At 36.7% G+C, this 18,981-nt stretch overlaps 1 protein-coding gene across 6 annotated transcripts; it reads right to left on the bottom strand.

Moving 5' to 3' along the window:
- Nucleotides 1-66: 66 nt before the first annotated feature.
- Nucleotides 67-17,889, bottom strand: LOC104904543 (receptor-like protein 15). 6 transcript variants are annotated; one of them, XM_048637410.2, is made up of 6 exons: nt 15,992-16,092; nt 4,741-5,003; nt 3,826-3,984; nt 2,654-2,722; nt 2,456-2,536; nt 67-2,276 (listed from the first exon to the last, which is right to left on the bottom strand). In XM_048637410.2, the coding sequence occupies exons 2-6, from the start codon at nt 4,922-4,924 to the stop codon at nt 193-195; spliced, it is 2,577 nt and encodes an 858-aa protein (XP_048493367.1). In that variant the 5' UTR covers nt 4,925-5,003; nt 15,992-16,092; the 3' UTR covers nt 67-192. The 6 variants fall into 6 exon arrangements, with proteins under 6 accessions (XP_048493367.1, XP_010691120.2, XP_010691119.1 ...); XM_010692818.4 differs by lacking the exon at nt 15,992-16,092 and having other exon boundaries at nt 4,741-5,476; XM_010692817.3 differs by lacking the exons at nt 67-2,276; nt 2,456-2,536; nt 2,654-2,722; nt 3,826-3,984; nt 4,741-5,003 and adding exons at nt 7,664-9,977; nt 16,274-16,612; nt 17,703-17,889 and having other exon boundaries at nt 15,992-16,147.
- Between the last annotated feature and the right edge of the window lie 1,092 nt (nt 17,890-18,981).

Here is an 18,981-nt window from a genome sequence, read left to right as displayed (position 1 = left end):
TTGATGTGAATTCTTACTTAGTACCCCAAAACAATTCATCTATACATTATTGTAAGTGATCTCAGGGAAGAGCAAATAGCAGTGCAACTTATTACTCAATGTAAAAAGCTTGACAATGTTATATGAGCAAAGTACAAGTACTAGTCTAAACTCTAACAATATATGTAGTAACTGACATGAAAGAGTAGGAAGCTATGGAATTGGCAACCACCACAGCATATGCCACTCAACAAAATCAAACCAAGCTGCGCGCCATTGAGGGTTGATACAGAGGATTGCATTAGTAGCTAAGAACATAGTGACACCGGACACGCCGAAGCTCCAGAAGAAGTCTACCATGTCAATTCCTGCCTTCACCCCACCTACATCTTTTTTGTTACTAGGAGGCATCACTTCATTTTTCGGGTTGCAAGATATATTCACTGGCAACCCACAAAGTTCCTGATTGCCAAAATAGTTACTCTCATCAAAGTTTGCAAATTGTCCTGTTTCAGGCACTCTCCCAGTCAAGTTGTTATATGACACATTGAAGATAGCCAAGAAATTGAGCTCAATAAGCTGGGATGGAATCATGCCACTCAAGTTGTTGAAAGAAAGGTCCAGGCTCTCCACCTGCTTTAGATTGGAGAAGCTGCTCGGTATGGACCCGAAGAATAAATTATGTGACAAGTTAAGTGAATGAATGTGCACCAAGTTTCCCAATTCTAAAGGAATAACACCAGTAAGTTGGTTGCAAGACAAATCTAGTCCTGACATTAGCCTAAGAATGCCACCAACATATGAGAAATAGCCATTCTTTTCTAAAAATTCGACTTCTTCAGGTAAACTGTGTTGTTCTAGCACTGAAGGATCATCCAAAGTGTATATAATGTGATAATCATCCAAAATGGGGGTTATGATAGTTTGATCATAGAAAGAGGAGCTGCTGACATATTTTCTCCCAAAAGACATATTTCCAAGGCATGTAGGAACAGAACCATGTAGACTATTATTTGAGAGATCTAATATGTTAATCTTGTCCAATTGACATATTTGGTTTGGGATTTCTCCATATAGAGTATTTCTGGCCAATAGAAGTACTCTTAAGCTCGAAAGCTTATTAATCCACAATGGAATGCCACCTGAAAGTTGATTATCCTTCAGATCAAGTGTTTTAAGTGATGAGCAGCTTGATAATGCATTTGGTATCGGTCCAGACAAACTATTTTGGCGCAGATGCAAGAAATTTAAAGAAGAAAATTTCGAGCATGATGGTATAAATCCACTGAAGGCATTCTTTGAGAGATCCAAAAATCCTAGTTGGAGTTTGCATAATTCTGTAGGAATTCGGCCTTGCAAATTGTTTCCTGACATTGATAAAGTGTTCAAGTAGGAAAAGTTGCCAATCCACCTAGGAAGTTTGCCTATAACATTGTTGTTGGATATATCCAAGTAATTTAAGTAAGAGCTTTTTTGAAGTGCATCCTTAATTGTCCCACCAAATTGATTGTTGCTTAGCTTCAACCAGTTCAACCATGGTAGGTTCATATTCTCTGTTATTGCTTCCCCTTGTAGATTGTTGTCGGATACTTGCAATACCTCGAGATAATTACAATCACTAAGTAAGCGGCTTGGCAATTCTCCTGAGAAGTTATTATTTGACAAATCCATATACCTTAGTCCTGTGATATGACCTATAGAAGGTGGAATATGTCCTTCAAAATGGTTCATTGACAAGTTTAGATACTCTAGGTTGGGAAATACTAAACCTATATTTTCAGGCAGCTTACCATGAAAGTGGTTATAGGAGAGGTCCAAACTAAGCAAGGATAGATTAACTGCACGCGGCAACTCAAAGCTTCCTCTAAGAGAGTTGTTTGCAAGGTACAATGTTCTAAGCTTAGAGTTACTGTTTAACAACCAAGTAGGGAAAGTTTCAAATGAGTTAGTATGTGAAAGGTCAAGGTCAATAAGCTTTGTTTGGTGTAACAAGAATTTGGAGATAGTTTTGTAAGTCTTGTTCAGAATGCAACCTCCTAGGTAAAGGGACTGCAACTGAAATCTGGGTTGCCACCATGAATCTCCCATTTGAATGTCCAACTTATTTCCTGAAAGTCGCAACTCTTGAAGGTCGGAGAGGTTGGCCAAAGAAGTCAAGGAAAATTCACCTTTGAAGTTGTTATTTGAAACATCAAGAATCTGTAGGGAAGACAAATTTTTGATGCATGAAGGCAAATACCCATCAAGGAGATTATTCTGAAGATGCAACTCTTGAAGGTTTCTCAACTTGCAAAATCCTGCACAAGGAATTGATTTGTTGGACATGGGACAACTACTATATAGTCTTGCAGCACGTTCAATCCATAGTTCTAAATGATAATAATGGTAATAAGTTTTGGTGTAATTTTGTAAGAAACATCTCATGTCAATATCCAAAATAATGTTAAATGTTTGGAACTAATTGAGGATGACTTACCTTGGAAAGAACCATGGAAGTTATTGTCGCCTAAGTATAACACTTGTAGCTCTTCCGGATTTGCTAAATGTGTAACTAACTCTGCAGCAATATGTAGGTTGAATCAATACTTAAAGATTTGTTTTTATAAGTTGATCTTATAAGAATTGCATCTCCATAAGTGACAAATTAGCCTTAACTCTAAGGCAAGTTAATTACCTTTTACTGGCACATGAAAGTCATTTCCTCTCAAGTCTAGTACTTGTAGCTCCCTCAGCTTCTGTAAATCTGCAATACAGGGGAAATTGAAACAAACACAAAAGGCATGAAACTATAATATTGGATTGTGTGTGTTCTACTCCAAAAGTTTTCTGTCACATTGTTCCATCTCCTTATAATTAAATTTTCTTATTCATTTCATAAAAGTATCTTCATAGAAAATGTAGCACCAAAATGAAAAACCTTCATAGAAAATGTCTACTTTCCAAATGTATCTTCTTTTTTATGGGGTACCCACTGCCCACTGGGGACTCTCCTTGGTAAGAAGAAAGACCCTCCTGGACCAGCACTTATCGCAGGTCAGCGACTCCAGCTATACAGGTCTAACGCTTGAGAGTAAGAGGAGAAATAAGGAAATCCCTACTCCCAAACACAAGTAGGTAGTGAGATTCGAACTTATGACCGCAAAGTCACAAGGTGAGTTTCCCGCCACCTCCATCAAGTAAGCTTGATAAATCCTATGTTGATTGAGTTCTATTCCATGAAATGCAAACTGTCTTCGTCTTCTTTTATTTGCTACATCTACACAAATGGTTCTCTCAATTATTTATTTGCTGAAATTCTTTTTTTATAACTTGTAGTCCCCATATTCTTCTTGTATATATGTATGTGTATTGCCAAACAATTTTTTTGAAGGTAAAATACTGAAGGGGACCACTTGAGACGTGAGAGGGGATAAGCAGAATTCCCCGAACGAGTCAAAAGAGGTTTGATCTCTAAACCTCATATAATCTCTAAACCTCATATATATGAGATGGGACGTGATACCACTACTTCATATCTCAACCTCATGTATATATTGCCAGACGATATCTTCTATACTTCCCCTCTTTTTGACATTTATATACATGATTCCGATTTGTATTACCTTCTATATTGTCATCTAGTAATAAAGTAATGGTCACACCACCCTCAAATGCATTTTCTAAGTCTTTGTGTCATTTGACTCATTTCTCATTGTATGCACATGAATCACATTCTTTCGCCTATTTGTTACATACTTTGCTGAGACGAGCAAAATTGTAAATGTGGAAATAAAAGTAGATGGAGGGACTCCTAAGTCCTAAACTAGGAAACATGACTAGTATTTCAAAACGAGTACTAAAATATACCTTGGGACAAAAAATTGGATTCACTTAAACCAGCACAAACGGCAAGGACCAATATCTTAAGTGAAGTAAGAACACCGACAGAAAGACTCCCATTTCGAAAACTGGTAGAACCTAAATTCAAAAACTGAAGGTTCTTCAATGTTGAGATTTTTGTCGAACCTGCAGAGTATATATGAAACAGATTTTAGATAATTCACATCGGAAAATAATTAGTCTACCCACCGGGTAATATACCCACTGCTAATAGACAGTATTAGTAAGTGATGATAGTGGAATCCAACTCACATGATTAATAATATTTTAATGATTCTATTAGTAGTAGGTAGATTACCCGTCGGGTAAATGCAGCAATGTCCATTCACATCTTAACAATGATTAATTTACATATATTCGAAATTAGTACATCTAATCCACACCATACACTTAAAATATACCAACACAGAAAATTTTTGCTATAGAGCATGGAAATTTTTGCCACCTGAGATTTACCAACACAACTCATTTTCATGCCAATGAAGACTATAAACGGTAGAAATAAGAGGTTTCCCATTCCACAACGTTTCCGTTTTACAAACCTCAACCATTTTTGTGCTACATACATACTTCTCCCATTTAGAAATAGTTGCACTATTTCATATTTTCACGTTTGTCAATGTATTATTTCAAACATTAATATCTCTAATTATCAATAACTTAAATTTATAAAAAGTTAATATTAAAATAATATACATTGAGACAAATCCAACAAAATCCCGTATGACTATGTTTTTCCTAAAATAAAAATCACCAAAGACATCAAACTATCAAAGTGCAAGATGCAAATACTAAACACTATGCAAATCGTGCAACTATTTCAAACGGAGGAAGTATGACGGAAAAAAATGAAAACGCTTGAGATAAGGAGCATAGGATTACCATCACTCTCCACCAAACCATTGATGCTGTTGTAGGATAAGTCGAGGTCTATGAGTTGCCTAAAAGGGCGGAACAACGTCACGTTGAACAGCCATGGCTTTTGTGTTGCATCTTGAGCAAAATACGCCATCCCACTTAAACCTAGCTTGGTTACACGTCCAGTGGACATGTTGCACACAACCATATCCCAAGCACAACAATTATATCTTTGGCCATTTTCGGACCACGGTGTGTCTGAATCAGCATATAGTGGGTTTTGGTCCCTGTATGATTTAAGATAGGCCTTAATTTCTAACAAAGCATGCATCTCTTCGTGTATGCAACATTCTATTTTACTTGCATGAAAAAGCAGAATGGCTACCAACAATAGCCATAGCAAGTATTTTGCGCATCTTTCCGAACTCATTATACACAACATTGTAGGGCTGAATTTAGGGAGTGAGACAGAGAAATAGAGGATTAAAGTTTTGGATTTAGTTATTAACTGGATGCAACATATGTATAGAGTATAGAGTATAGTGCAACAAGTGTAAGGAATAATTGAGTGGTGGAAGACTAATTGAGTCATTGATCCGTGATCTTTGGGTTTGGATGATTGTGTTCTCTTGAAGTGAAATCCAAGTGGTCCAAGATGCTGTGTTTGTGTCCTTAAAAATTCCACAATGTGTTCATATTTTGTTGATTTACTTTTGGAAACAAGTTTTAGCTCAAGGTAAGAATTGTAGAATTTTAGAGGAGAAAGAAGAGAAATTTGGAGAGAATTGAAAAGACTACATTTTTATATTTTTCATGCATAAATAATTAAACAAAATAACTTTTGAATAGGCATATAAAACACTGCTAATAGCATGCCCACTACGTAATTCACTACTTGTTAGTTGTTATCCCACTAAATAAACTATTATGTAGACCACTAGTCCACTACTTGTTACCTCACTAACTCATTATTAGCAACTAGTCCTAACTATTTGAAAAACTATTTGACTAATTTTGGAGCATAATCCAACAAGAATATCTTACTAAACGGTGTCATTTGACCTTTGGTATTTTCTACTGTCCATTTTTCATATTTAATAAGTAAAATAAAATCTTGTAGCATGTTCTCGGCCTACATCTAGAGGCTTATTATAAGTCATACACTCCCAAACCCCCCTCCTTCCCTTAAATCCTAAACAAATGCTTGGGGTAGGTATTGAACCCTAGACTTTATTGGAGAAGATGGGTAAGTTCATTACTTGAGCCAATCCTAATTCTTATGAAATATATGATACTCGGTTTTATTAAATCAGTATAAAAAAGAGTTTTGTATCATATAAACATGACTTTAGACAATACTTAGCGTTCTAATTAAATAAGCAACATTTGATAACCTAATGGTATTAGTATCACCTCCTATCCCAAAATTCATAGAATTGAGTCTCACCCCTCATGAGAGGGTATCCAATTCTCCAATTCTCCCTCTTTGAAATTTTTTTCAAGTTAAGTACCTAAAAAAAGGGAAAATACTTAGGATCCTAAATTTTGTTATAAGGGGGTCCAAATATAGTTATAATCTAGCTATTCTTAATGTCAAATAACTTAGACTTTTTTATTTAGAATTTAATTTTCTTACTTCTTGTGATGTGCTTCTATTTATTATTCTTTAAGAGGATCTCATTCTAAGGCTGAGCTTTTCCATGGGTCTCCTTTGACCTCATTCAGTCTTAGATGAAGTATGGAAACTTCACATTAAAATGATGGTGTGGAATGAATATATAAGCCGAACTTCTTGGCTATACATATGTAATTTACATTTCTTTCAGGTCAAGAAGATTATATATAGTACCTCATTTACTTCTTAACATAAAGACTTATCGAAATGTATGTAAACTACTCCTCTTTCCGTTCTTTTTTAGTTTACTCAATTTATTTTGGAAATAATAATCAAAGACAAAGTCCAAAATTATGAAAGAAAAACTAAAAAGTCAAACAGAGAAACTAAAAAGTGAATTAAAATCTCTAAAAATAGATGACATGGATGGAAAAAGAAAAGAAGGCACGTGAAACATGTTATCAAGAATAGAAACAGTAACCGTGTGTAAATTAAAAAAAAATCGAGAAAAAAATAAAATATATAAATTTAAAAAAAATGAAGGGAATATATACAATTTTCTTATATGAATAGAACTCAACTAATGAAGTACGCGGTGTAATATGAGTGGAAGCGACTAGATGCGTTGTTAAGTAAAAAAGACTTTGTTCAATGTCTCGATGTTAAGAATGCCAGCTATTTTGCCCAACTCAGACTAGAGTGTGACAAGTCAAGTCAATTAGTCGGTCAACGTATGCAATGTTATGAACTTAAAGGATACCACGAACTTTGTCAATTTTATGACTTTGAACAAATACTCAAAAAGATACAATGAGCCAATATAAAGTATTTATAAACTTAAAGGATCTCTATTATATAAGACACGGAGGAGGTGTGGTGTCCACATTTGAAATGACTATAATACCTTCTAATAAATTAAAAACAACGTTTTTTATAATAAATTTAAAAATGAGAATTAATGCAACTTATCATATGGAATAAGTAAAAAATGGAATATGCAATGACCATTAATAACTTGACTTGATTGACATAATCAATTCACGAAATTAATTAGAATTTTCAATTAAAAAAAAGTTAGTGATATATTTTGACAACATAATATTTCGTATTTACAAAGTTCAAACAATATGGTTTATTAACACTTACAATCGTTAATAACTATCTTAAAGCCGCTGACAAAGAATTATAAAATTTCGACCAAAATTTTCTAACAATTAAAAATCAGTCACCTTTAGTTCAAAAAGATAATAACATCTACATAAAAAAAACCTCATTCTTTTAAATCACTACCAAAATAATTTTTAGATTAAAAAATATGTCTATTCGTAGATAAGATTGTTGATGCACGCATCGCATGCATATACGGCTAGTAATTACCCGGATTACACACTAGTATAGATATTAAATCTAATTGTTGTATATGGTGAAAAGCAAATGGGTACATAATTACTAGGGTCTCGAATGATTATTATGACAATAAACTTTACTCATAAAAAGTTCTAAATCCTAAGTAATAAATACAACGATAGTTGTGATATTGGTAACCACCAAAGAATGCGCCTATCAACAACTTCAAAGAACGCTTCACGCCAGTGAGTGTTGATGTAGAGGATTACTATAGTTGCTAGGAACATAGTAACACAGGACATGCAAAAGCTCCATAAAAAGTATACTACATAAATTCCACCGTGATCTTGATCAATTCCTTCATCTTCTTTAGTAGCTTCAGCAGGAGGCAATGCTTTGATTGGTTTATTCACCAGATACCCATAAAGTCTACGATTCCCCAAATAGTTGCTCTCGTCGAAATTTGCAAATTGTCCTGTCTCAGGCACTCTCCCAGACAAATTGTTGTATGACACATTAAAGATAGCCAAGAAGTTAAGCTCGATGAGCTCCGAAGGAATTGTGCCACTCAAATTGTTGTAGGAAAGGTCTAAGCTTTCGACTTGTTCCAAGTTAGAAAATCGACTTGGTATGGATCCTGACAAGAAGTTGTGAGACAAATTCAAGGATTGGATCTTACTCAATTCACCTAGTTGTGGTGGTATCTCACCAGTGAGCTTGTTGCAGGACAAGTCTAGTCCTGTCATAAGAACAAGATTTTTACCTTTATAAGAAAAAAATTGATTCTTATCCAAGAATTCAACTTCTTCAGGTGTATCATAAAAGTCCAACTCTGTAGCATCACCCAAAGAGTAGTCGCTGTAAATCGGATCATATTCATACTTCATAGTATTATTGAACCCAAATGACATATTTCCAAAGCAGATGGGTATATCTCCAGATAGATTGTTACGTGAAAGATCTAGTATGTTGATATTCTTCAGCTGACAGAGCTGGTGCGGAATTAGACCATGAAGACCATTTCCAGCTAAGAGGAGTATTGTTAGGCTCGGAATTTTATTAATCCACAATGGAATGCCACCTGAAAGTTGATTATCGCTTAGATCAAGTGTTTCCAACATTGAGCAATTTGATAATGCATTTGGTATTGGTCCTGTGAGACTGTTACTGTGTAGATGCAGAAAACCAAACGAACAGATGGAGCATGAAGGTATGGATCCACTAAAGTTATTCTGGGAGAGGTCTAAGTAAAGTGTACATATTTCCTCTGGAATATTGCCTTGGAGATTGTTTTGTGACATTGACAAAGAATACAAATCATCAGAGAAGTTGCCAATCCACCAAGGAAGAAGGCCTGTTACACTGTTGTTGGATATATCCAGGTAATATAATCGAAAGCTTTTTCGTAAGGAGTCCTTGATTGTTCCACCAAACCGATTGTTGCTTAGCTTTAACCAAGTCAATGATGGGAGATTCATATACTCTGGTGTTACATCCCCTTCTATATTGTTGTCTGAGAGCTCGAGTATACTCAAGGAACTTAAATCACTAAGCAATCTTCTTGGCAATTTCCCAGAGAAGTTATTGTTTGACATATCCAAAAATCTTAGTCCTCGCATATGACCTATTGAAGTTGGAATAGGTCCTTCAAAATGGTTTCCAGACAAGTTCAAATACTCGAGTTGGCGAAATACCAAACCAAAATTTACTGGAAGCTTATCATGGAAATTGTTATTAGAGATATCTAGAATCTTTAAGGACATGTTAGTAAAGAGAGGTAATTGGAGGCTTCCTGTCAAATAGTTGTTTGCAAGATGCAAAGATTTAAGCTTAAAGGAGTAGTTAAACAACCAAGTAGGGAAGGCTTTAGATACGTTATTATGCGAGAGATCAAGATCACTTAGGTTGGTTTGGTGTGACAAGAATACAGGAAGAGTTTCAAAGGTTTTATTTAGATTGCAATCTCGCAAGCCCAATGTTTGCAATTGAAATGTGGGTCGCCATGATGGATCTCCCAGTCGAACTTCCAACATGTTTCTTGAAAGTCGTAAAACATGGAGATTTGAGAGGTTGGTGAGATAAGCCAAGGAAAACACACCTTCAAAGTAGTTATTAGAGAGGTCCAAGTACTCTAAAGACCTAAGACTTGAGAGCACTTCTGGGAACTTTCCATCGAAATTATTGTTTGAAAGGTCAAGAACTTTGAGAGAAGACAAATTTTTAAGACATGAAGGTAGGCCACCATTAAAAACATTCTCCCCAAGATGCAACTCCATAAGATTATTCATTCCACAAACACCTGAAAGAAATTAATGTGGATAGTAGTGTTACTAGTTAGTGGATTTGTCTGGCGAATTTGCACGAAACTGAAAGATGATTTTGTCATGATAATGTAGGATATTTTAAGGTATATTTATGTGGAAGGATTATTAGTGCAAACAACAGTAACTATTAGTGCACATTTAAAACCCTTGATATTACCCACTATTTATTCTTGCTCACACAATACCAAGGAAATGAGCATATAGCTCTTTCCTCCGTACACTAACAAATAGTAACTAAACTCTTAACTACACTCACAAAGAAGCTCACGGTTGGGCACAATCCCAATTAGGGTTGTTGAGAGTGCAGTTTGGTGCCTTTTTTCGCGGTTTGAGTTGGTTTGCGGTTTCAAAAATTGCAGTTTGGGTTATGATTTTAAGCAAACCGCTATTTGCGGTTTGGGCTGGGTTCTAATTTTTATAAACGGAAACCGCATAGTAAACCGAAATATTATATGTTTTTTTTCAAAAAAACAAATTATCTATTTTGATTTTTTTAAAATACACTTGACAATGTAACATACAAGTATACAACTGAAAAAAGAAGTTTGAGGTTAAGAACTTGGACACTCTTGATGAATTATTATTTATGTTTAATCATGAAGTCAACTTCATATTTATTTGGACTCTTTATATTTATTAACAATTTTTTTTAACTTTAGTTTACAAAATTAATGTCACGGAGGAAAAAAAAGGTTAAACCACAAACCAAACTACACCAAACCGTTTTGTGCGGTTCGATTTGAGTTGGTTTAGGCATAAGTGCGGTGCGATTTGGGTTGGAAAAATGTCAAACCGTATATTTGCGGTTTGGGTTGGGTTACATCCCAAACCGCACCAACCCAAACCGCAAACACCCCTACTCAATGGGCAAGCAAAACCCTTGTTTATATTACCATAGTCTAGTGCTCATAAAATGGCTTTCACACATAACCTTCTACAATTTTCCACTAAAGTTGGCTATAATATAGAGGGTGGTGAACCTAGGTAGTAACTTTCTACTCTATGCGTGTATTGAGTTGGTAATTATTAACTCCATCATGCTGGAAATTTGGACAATGGAAGCTCCATCTAGAAGCTAGGAGAGAGATAGTTGCTGAAGATGTTTAACACTCCCCCTCAACGAATACTGCCTCTCAGAGTTAGTCTAGAGGTCATACCAAGTTGTTTCTGGAACTTTGGTCTTCTAAGACCCTTTGTGATTATATCTACAACGTGGTCTTTCGTATTCACTTGTTCAAGTTCAATCTCACCCCCTAGAACCTTCTCTCGAACAAAATGATGATATACCTCCACATGTTTTGTCCTTGCAAATAAGATTTTTTGCTAAACGTATTGCAAATTGATTATCACATGTTAACTTGATTCCTCGATGAATTGATTGATGCAGATCCTTGATTAATTGCATCGACCATACACACTCTAGTCTTGCCATAGCTGGTGCTCGATATACTGCTTATGTACTTGACAGTGTCACTGTTGGTTGTCTCTTACTACACCAAGAGACTTCTCCCGAGCCCAGATTAAACGCATAACCAGCTGATCGGCGCGTGTCAAAATCTCCAACATAGTCAGCATCACAATATTTGAAAACTTTAAACTCTTTATCATTGTGGTTCAAGATTCTATAGTCAATGGTCCCTTTCACGTACCTCAATATCCTTTGTACTGCCTCGAGATGACATTTTTTTGGTTTTTGCACAAATCGACTAATCACACTCACTGCATATGCAATATATTGTTTGTTAACGTGAGATAGATAAGACTTTCCACCAATTGTGTGTACATGGTCACATCTTTAAATCTTTGCATTCAACTAAACATAATCTTGCATTAACCTGCATTAGAGTTGACATATGCTTGCATTCGACCATTCCATATTTTTCTAGAAGATAATGAGTACATTTTTGGCATAGAAATATCTCATCCTTGGTTTGCTCCACTTCAAGACCAAGAAATTGTTTTAATTCTCCGAACTCCTTCCTCTGGACGTGCTGAAAGATTAGTTCTTGTTTGTACAAGCTTCTCTTCAAAATTTCTGTAATGATAAGATCATCCACATATGCAAAAATGTCAACTTTCCATATCGAGCTTTCACAAATAAGCTCGAATCAGTTAATGCTTCAGAATAATTACGCTATAACAGAAACTCTGTTATCCTTCCATACCAGGCGCATAAAGCACCTTATTCAGCTTACATATATAGTGTGGATAAGACTGACTCTCGAACCCTTTAGGTTGTTCCATGTATAGGTCTATATACAACTCACCATGTAGAAATGCATTTTTAACATCAATCTACCACAACTTCTAAGAATTACTAGCTGCAAGAATTATTTGTATACCCATTTGCAAGAAATAGGTTAGAACTTCTCGATGCTTTAGCACTAACTCCCAAGTTTCGTTCTAGTGCAGAGCTTGAATTTCTTCTTCCATGGCTTTTCTCCAATCTCTACTTTGAGCTGCCTCATCATAGTTATTTGGCTCTTTTATATCCTCAACCATTGCAGCATTTGCATATCAACAATTTGGCTTTCTTTGCCTTGTAGACCTGCGTAATGCTAGGTGAGGTTCTTCTTCTACAAATTCTTTAGTTTGACTTGGTCTTTCTTCTTCAACATTTCAATGATGTGCTCCTGTTTTGGATTTTTCTGTCTGTCTGCTAATGTAGGTTAAGATATCTCAAACTCTAGACGACCACCATCTTGACTAGACTAACCTTCATCATTCTCATCTATCTTTTCTTGAAATTTTTCCTCGATCTCCTTCGATGGAAGTAATACACCTTTCCTCTGATCATCGTATCCTACGAAGATACAACGAACAACTTTCTTATCAAACTTGCTACGCATATGTTGAGAAACAAAGACGTAACAAACAAATCTGAAAACTCAAAAATGACTCATTGTGGGGTTCATCTTTCTTAGCTTTTCAAATGGTGAGACAAAATCTAGTCTTGCTTGAGGTAATCGATTTGTCACATGTGTCACATTTTTCACACTCGACCCAAAAATGTGGTGGTACGTTCTTGGCATGCAACATACTCCTACATATGGTGCCGATTCTTTCTTTCAGCTACTCCATTTTATTATGGAGTATTTGGACAAGTGAGTTGGCGTCAGATCTTGCAATCGTGCAAGCATTGGGAGAATTCTCTAGATGTATACTCTCCCTTGTTGTTTGTTCGTAGACACCGAATTTTGCCGTCATCTTCTTTTTCCATTTGTTTCCTTAAATGGCTTAAACTTGTCAAATGCTTTAAATATCTCTTTCATGAAATCGACCCAATAACCATTAATGAAAGTTATCATGTAACATAAGCCACTCACTAAATGTTGCTTGACTGCACTAAATACAAACACATCTGAGTGAACCAACTCCAAAGGTTCCTTCGATTTGAACTTCGAATCTTCATATGGAAGTTGATGTGCTTTAAAATTTACATCCGGCGCAAACTAAATCTTCTTTGACATCTAGTTGAGAAAGACCCTTGAGCATTGACTTCTTCATCATCACTTTGAGCTAGTTGAGGAAGACCCTTGAGCATTGACTTCTTCATCATCACTTTGAGCTAGTTGTAGCTCACGTGACCCAATTATGCATGCCATAAATCAACTGTCTCATTTTTCCTCGCCTTGTCTACATATGTCGTTTGAGCAGATATCACGTAGACTTATTCAAGACGTCATCCCTCCAAGATAGGAGAAAAATTTCCCTATATCGTCTTGTACACCTTCATATCACGAGGACCAAACACAACATGGTTTTCGGATGCCGTCAGTTATGAAGCTAACAACAGGTTCTTCGTCATACCATGAACATGGTAGACACTATCCAGTTGGACTTGCTTGTTGCTAAATCTTGGAATCACCACTGCCTTACCAATATAGGTTATATTGTTGGCTGTTATCACACCTCTACCATGCTTGTACTCAGACATGCTCCGAAATTTCTCTTTGTCTCCAGTCCTGTGATTGGAGCAATCCAATCATATTTATAATTGATCATCTTATCGTTGACTATGACAAATGCAGCTTCATGTGGTACTTTGTTGCAAGGCGACACTACCTCCATGTCGAAGATCTGTTCATCCTCGACTGCGTAAGATACTTGTGCATCCCACTCGACTTCACTTCGGCTTTCGTGCTCCGCCGAAGTTGCGGTATTCTCTTCTGCTGGTTTTAACCAACTATCTCGAGCATAGTGTCCCCTTTTCTTGCAGTTATAACACACGACATCTCGTCGTGTTTTATTTTTCCTTCCTTCTCGTCTTGTTGTTGATCTTGTCGAGCTTTCCCTCGATGGAAGCCTCCTCTACGTTGTCCTTTTCTGAAGTCTCCTAACTGTCTTATCACCTCTCTTATTTGACTTCTTGTTGTCAAAAAGATCTTTCACTTCATACTTGACGAAAACTCCAAACATTTGATTTTCAAGAGCCTCCTGGTTTGGTCTAACTCATTCTCGAACTCGATAGAGTTGGTTGTAAAGCCCAACCTCGGATCGCCGTGACAAGACTACTTGTTTTTTGGCAGCAATATCTAGACTTTAAGCAGCAGACTATAATTTTGCGCATCATCGTCTCTGTGATGGAATTTTCATGATCTAGCTTTGTGATTTGTTTACACAAAGTTTTGACTTTGGTGAAATACAGGTTCATCGTCATGTTGTTCTGCTAAAAAAAACAAAAACTCATTCTCGAGAAGTTGAAGTTGAGCATCGTTCTTCTTAGAGAACAAAGCGACAAGGGTGTCCCACGCCTCCTTCGGTGTCTTCGCATCCTTGATGCAGTATAACAACTCGTCCTCGGCGGTTGCTGCTAGCACGTACATGGGTCTTGCGGCCCTAATCTTCCACTTCTTTAACTCTTCTGGATCGCTTGGTATTGTAACTTCACTACCACTGACTATACCCCAAAGATCTTGTCCCAACAAATAAAATTGTATACAAATGTGCTCCACATACTGTAATTTTCATCGTTGAGTTTCTCAATATTATTAGATGAACTAGCAATATCCATCATTTGTGACTTGGTGTTGCCCGCCAATACACAAGTAAGTTTGGTCCCCGACCAACAAGCTTCACAGTCCCGAATTATGCACTAATGGAAAATCTCCTTGCAATACGATCCCCGACTGTAAAGATAGCCAAGAATATTTGACTATACCGTTACGATATATCGGTCCCTGAACGATAATTTTGCCAAAAAATGGTCCCGAAAATTTAACGGAACGAATGGCTATGGATACCAATTTTAGGATGTTTTGGGGTATAAATATTTTTGTGAAAGGATTATTAGTGTAACTATTTGTGCACATTTAGAACACTTGATATTACCCACTATTTATTCTTGCTCACACAATACAAAGGAAATGAACATATAGCTCTTTCTTTCTTACACTAACAAGGAGTAACTAAACTCTTAACTACACTCACGAAGAAGCTCACGGTTGCTACCACAGTCTATTGCTCATAAAATGGCTTTCACACACAACCTTTTATAATTTTCCACTAAGGTTGGCTATAATATAGAGGGTGGTGAACCTAGGTAGTAATTTCCTACACTGTGCATTTATTGAGTCGCTAATTATTGACTCCATCATGCTCTAAATTTTGAGAATGAAAGCTCCATCTCGAACTAAGAGAGAGAGATAGTTGGGGATGTTTAACAGATAATTCTCCATAAATGTTAAAAAATAATACGATACAAATTATTAATGGTGAGGGAATTGGAGAAAAAAAAAGAATAATTACTATGTTCCTCCAGATTAGAATAATTACATAATAGGTAGATCTTTAGAGCAAAAAATTGTCTTGGGTGTATCATACACACGGTATACTCGGGTGTATGATGAATGCACTCGTCAAGTAGGTACAATATATGGAGAATTATATGTCAAGAAAGGAATGACAGGTAATGTAAGACGCTGAGTTTTGTGATCCAATATTCATTATAAAAATGTCAGTAAAAAAACAAAAAGAAACAAAGGAGTACCTTGGAGTGGGAAGTTGAATTTATTCAAACTACATTCACGAAGGGACAATTTCTCAAGTGAAGTAAGATCACCTATAGAAATATGGCCAGTGACATTAAAATTTTGATCCAGGTTCAAGAATCTCAATTTTTTCAAAGTTGAGATCTTTGTAGAACCTGCAAAGCAATATATATCAGGATTGTTAGATTGTCAATTACTATAAACAAACGAAAATCATAATAGAAAAAAATACTACTACTTATATAATTATTCCATAGTTCCACAATATTTTCAATACATACCATCACTCTCCACCAAACCATTGATGTTGTTGTAGGATAAATCGAGGTTTATGAGTTCCCCAAAAGACTGAAAAATTGTCACATTGAACAGCCAAGGCCTATTTGAATACACCACTGTGTAGCTGAGATGAAGCTCCGTTACACGTCCGGTGGAAGAATTGCATTGAACCATTTTCCAAGCACAGCAGTTATATCTCTGTCCGGTATCATCAGACCAGCTAAATGAATCATCATATTTAGGGCCTGCATACGACTTCATGTAGGACTTGAGTTCGAGTAAAGCAAGCCGCTCTTCTTCAATGCAACATTCTTGATGCTGAGCATGAAGCAATATTGCTGCTAACACACAACCCAAGTATTTTACAATTATCCAACATCTCGTCATGATGCAAGACAATGTTGGTTTTAGATACTCTAGTTTTAAGTTTTAACGATATAGAACAGAACATAGGCGTACAATTTGGACTCCTTTATTAAATGCAGTCTGTAATAATGGACTGAACCATAGAAATATTTAAGATGGAAAAGTCAACATTGATGACCATTTGGTTACTAAAATTATTAATTTTTAAATGGGGGATGATTAGCAAAATTACTATATTAGTCTCGGATGTTTTTCTGTAATCCTTCTTATCAATTCCTTCAAGGAGTAACTCATCCAAAAGACTTCATAAGTACCTAGTCAATATCACACCACCATGTGGGCTGTGAGGTGGGATGAACATTGACAGAATGAGAGGCTAGACATACCAATTATTTTCATCTCTATCTAAATTGTAGACAATTTTCCCCATTTTTCGTTGTTTGGTTAGACAATATATTTAAAAAGACAAAAACTAAGGTAGAAAAGAGTTTTACATTGAAGGAAAACCATTTTCCTCTACTCTCTCGTCCCAACTTCCAACATCTCCATTTTGGAGTCTAATAGTTTTTCATCAAACCAAACCGACAAAAAGTAAGAACTTTTAGTATTAATTTGTGCTTTCCATCAAAATATATTTTCCATCAAAAATCATTTTACACCGAACATGTTTCCATCAAACCAAATAGACCCTAAAGTGTAAGAGTAATGCTGCTTTAGATGTAATTGACAATCACTCACCAATTACCAAGCAAGGGCCAAGGGTTGACTGTTGACCTAATGATAAAGACAATGCAATGTTCGTAAAGATTTCACATTCAAGCTAGTAGTCAAAGTTTTGGACTAAATTTAGTCTTTAGATACTACACAGAATGTGACTCAAGATACAATTGATTACCACTGATTTCAACAAACAGTGCTAATGTAGCGAAAAGATAACGGATTTCAATTCTTATCAAGTATGAGAAAATTGAAGGCAAAAAGAAGAGAAATTGAAGTGCGTGTTTTGCGAAATTAAATAGATAGCCAAGATTTAGTAGCAGAATTCAAGCGGATTAGGGATTTTACCATTTTTCTTCGATCGTGTGGAAGAGTTAGGGTTTGCTGCAAAGGATGATTGTCGGATTAGGGATGTGCCACGATCCTCGCATATATTTTGGGAACAACTTGGACGGAATTGACGACCTATATATAAGCAGATAAATAAAACACATCAAGCTCAGGCAACTCTCTAGCAAATTCATAGCATCCATTACGGAATCTGAACTTCTATACATCGCCCACTAATTACTTAAAATCGCCTAAAAAATAGTTAAAATTACCTCTATAACCTTCTCTCTTTTTTCCATAGATCATCACCCCACCACCACCCACCTCCTAACGGACTGCCGCCACCACCACCCACCTCCTAACAGACTGTCGCCACCACCACCACCCACCTTCGATCATGCCACGACAGACCGTACCCTTAACTCGGAGTTCTCTCTACTTCCCAAACCCTTAACCCCTAAGTTCTCTCTCCTTCTCAGTCGCCACTCGCCGGCCACCTCCTGCTGTGGCACTATACTCAGACTTCCGACGGCCTCGCAGGTCCACCACTCCCGACAACCTGAGACCAAGATCGCTCTCCCTCGACCCACGTACGATTTTTTCGAAATTTTTTTAGGTTTGGGCGAACGTCCGCGGTGGACGTTCACCCCATGGTCGGAACGTCTGGCCTGGACGTTCCGGCCATGGGTGGAACGTCCACCGCGGACGATCGCCCCATGGCCGGAACGTCCAGGCCAGACGTTTCGGCCATGGGGCGAACGTCCACCGCGGACGTTCGCCCAAACCTAAAAAAATTTCGAAAAAATCGTACGTGGGTGATGGTGGTGGTTGGGGGAGGTAGGTGACGGCGGTGGAGAATCACAGGTGACGGCGGTGGCGACTCACAGGTGTCAGTGGAGGTGGGGGGGTGGGTGGTGTGGAAAGGAAAAAAAGGGTAAAATAGTCCGAAAAAATGAATTTGTGGCGATTTTAAGTAATTTTGGGGCGATAATTAACAAACCCCTTACGGAATACCTGCTCTCTCTTTTCAGTTTTCTCTCTAAAATCCTAACCTCCTCCACCCCTTTTTCAATCGTCTGGAAACTGTCGTGATTTCATAGTTGTTTTCATCCGTAGTAAGCCCAATTTCTCTTTTTATTTTCAATTCTTAGTTCTTTTTCTTGTTTTATTAGACAAATTAGACCTCTTTATTAGATTTATTCAAACCTTATTTTGGAGTTTTTAGTTTCTGTTATGGAAATCTCCTCCTGCCTTATCGAAAGTGTGAATAGGGTTTTTTTATTTTTAGATATGAGAA

This window comes from Beta vulgaris, chromosome 9, assembly GCF_026745355.1.
Source record: "Beta vulgaris subsp. vulgaris cultivar EL10 chromosome 9, EL10.2, whole genome shotgun sequence".
In the NCBI taxonomy this organism is placed as follows: Eukaryota; Viridiplantae; Streptophyta; class Magnoliopsida; order Caryophyllales; family Amaranthaceae; genus Beta; species Beta vulgaris.
The sequence above is the reverse complement of the archived record's forward strand: the minus strand, read 5'-3'. Positions and strand labels throughout refer to the sequence as shown.

What these genes read in the sequence shown, in the direction of transcription:
- LOC104904543 (XM_010692818.4), bottom strand. Translation starts at nt 5,308, where the DNA reads ATGACTCAATTAGTCTTCCACCACTCAATTATTCCTTACACTTGTTGC. An exon ending in ATCCAATTTTTTGTCCCAAG is followed by an intron (nt 2,723 to 3,825) that starts GTATATTTTAGT and finishes CCTGTATTGCAG; the next exon opens with ATTTACAGAAGCTGAGGGAG. An exon ending in CTTCCATGGTTCTTTCCAAG is followed by an intron (nt 2,277 to 2,455) that starts GTAAGTCATCCT and finishes TTCCTTGTGCAG; the next exon opens with GATTTTGCAAGTTGAGAAAC.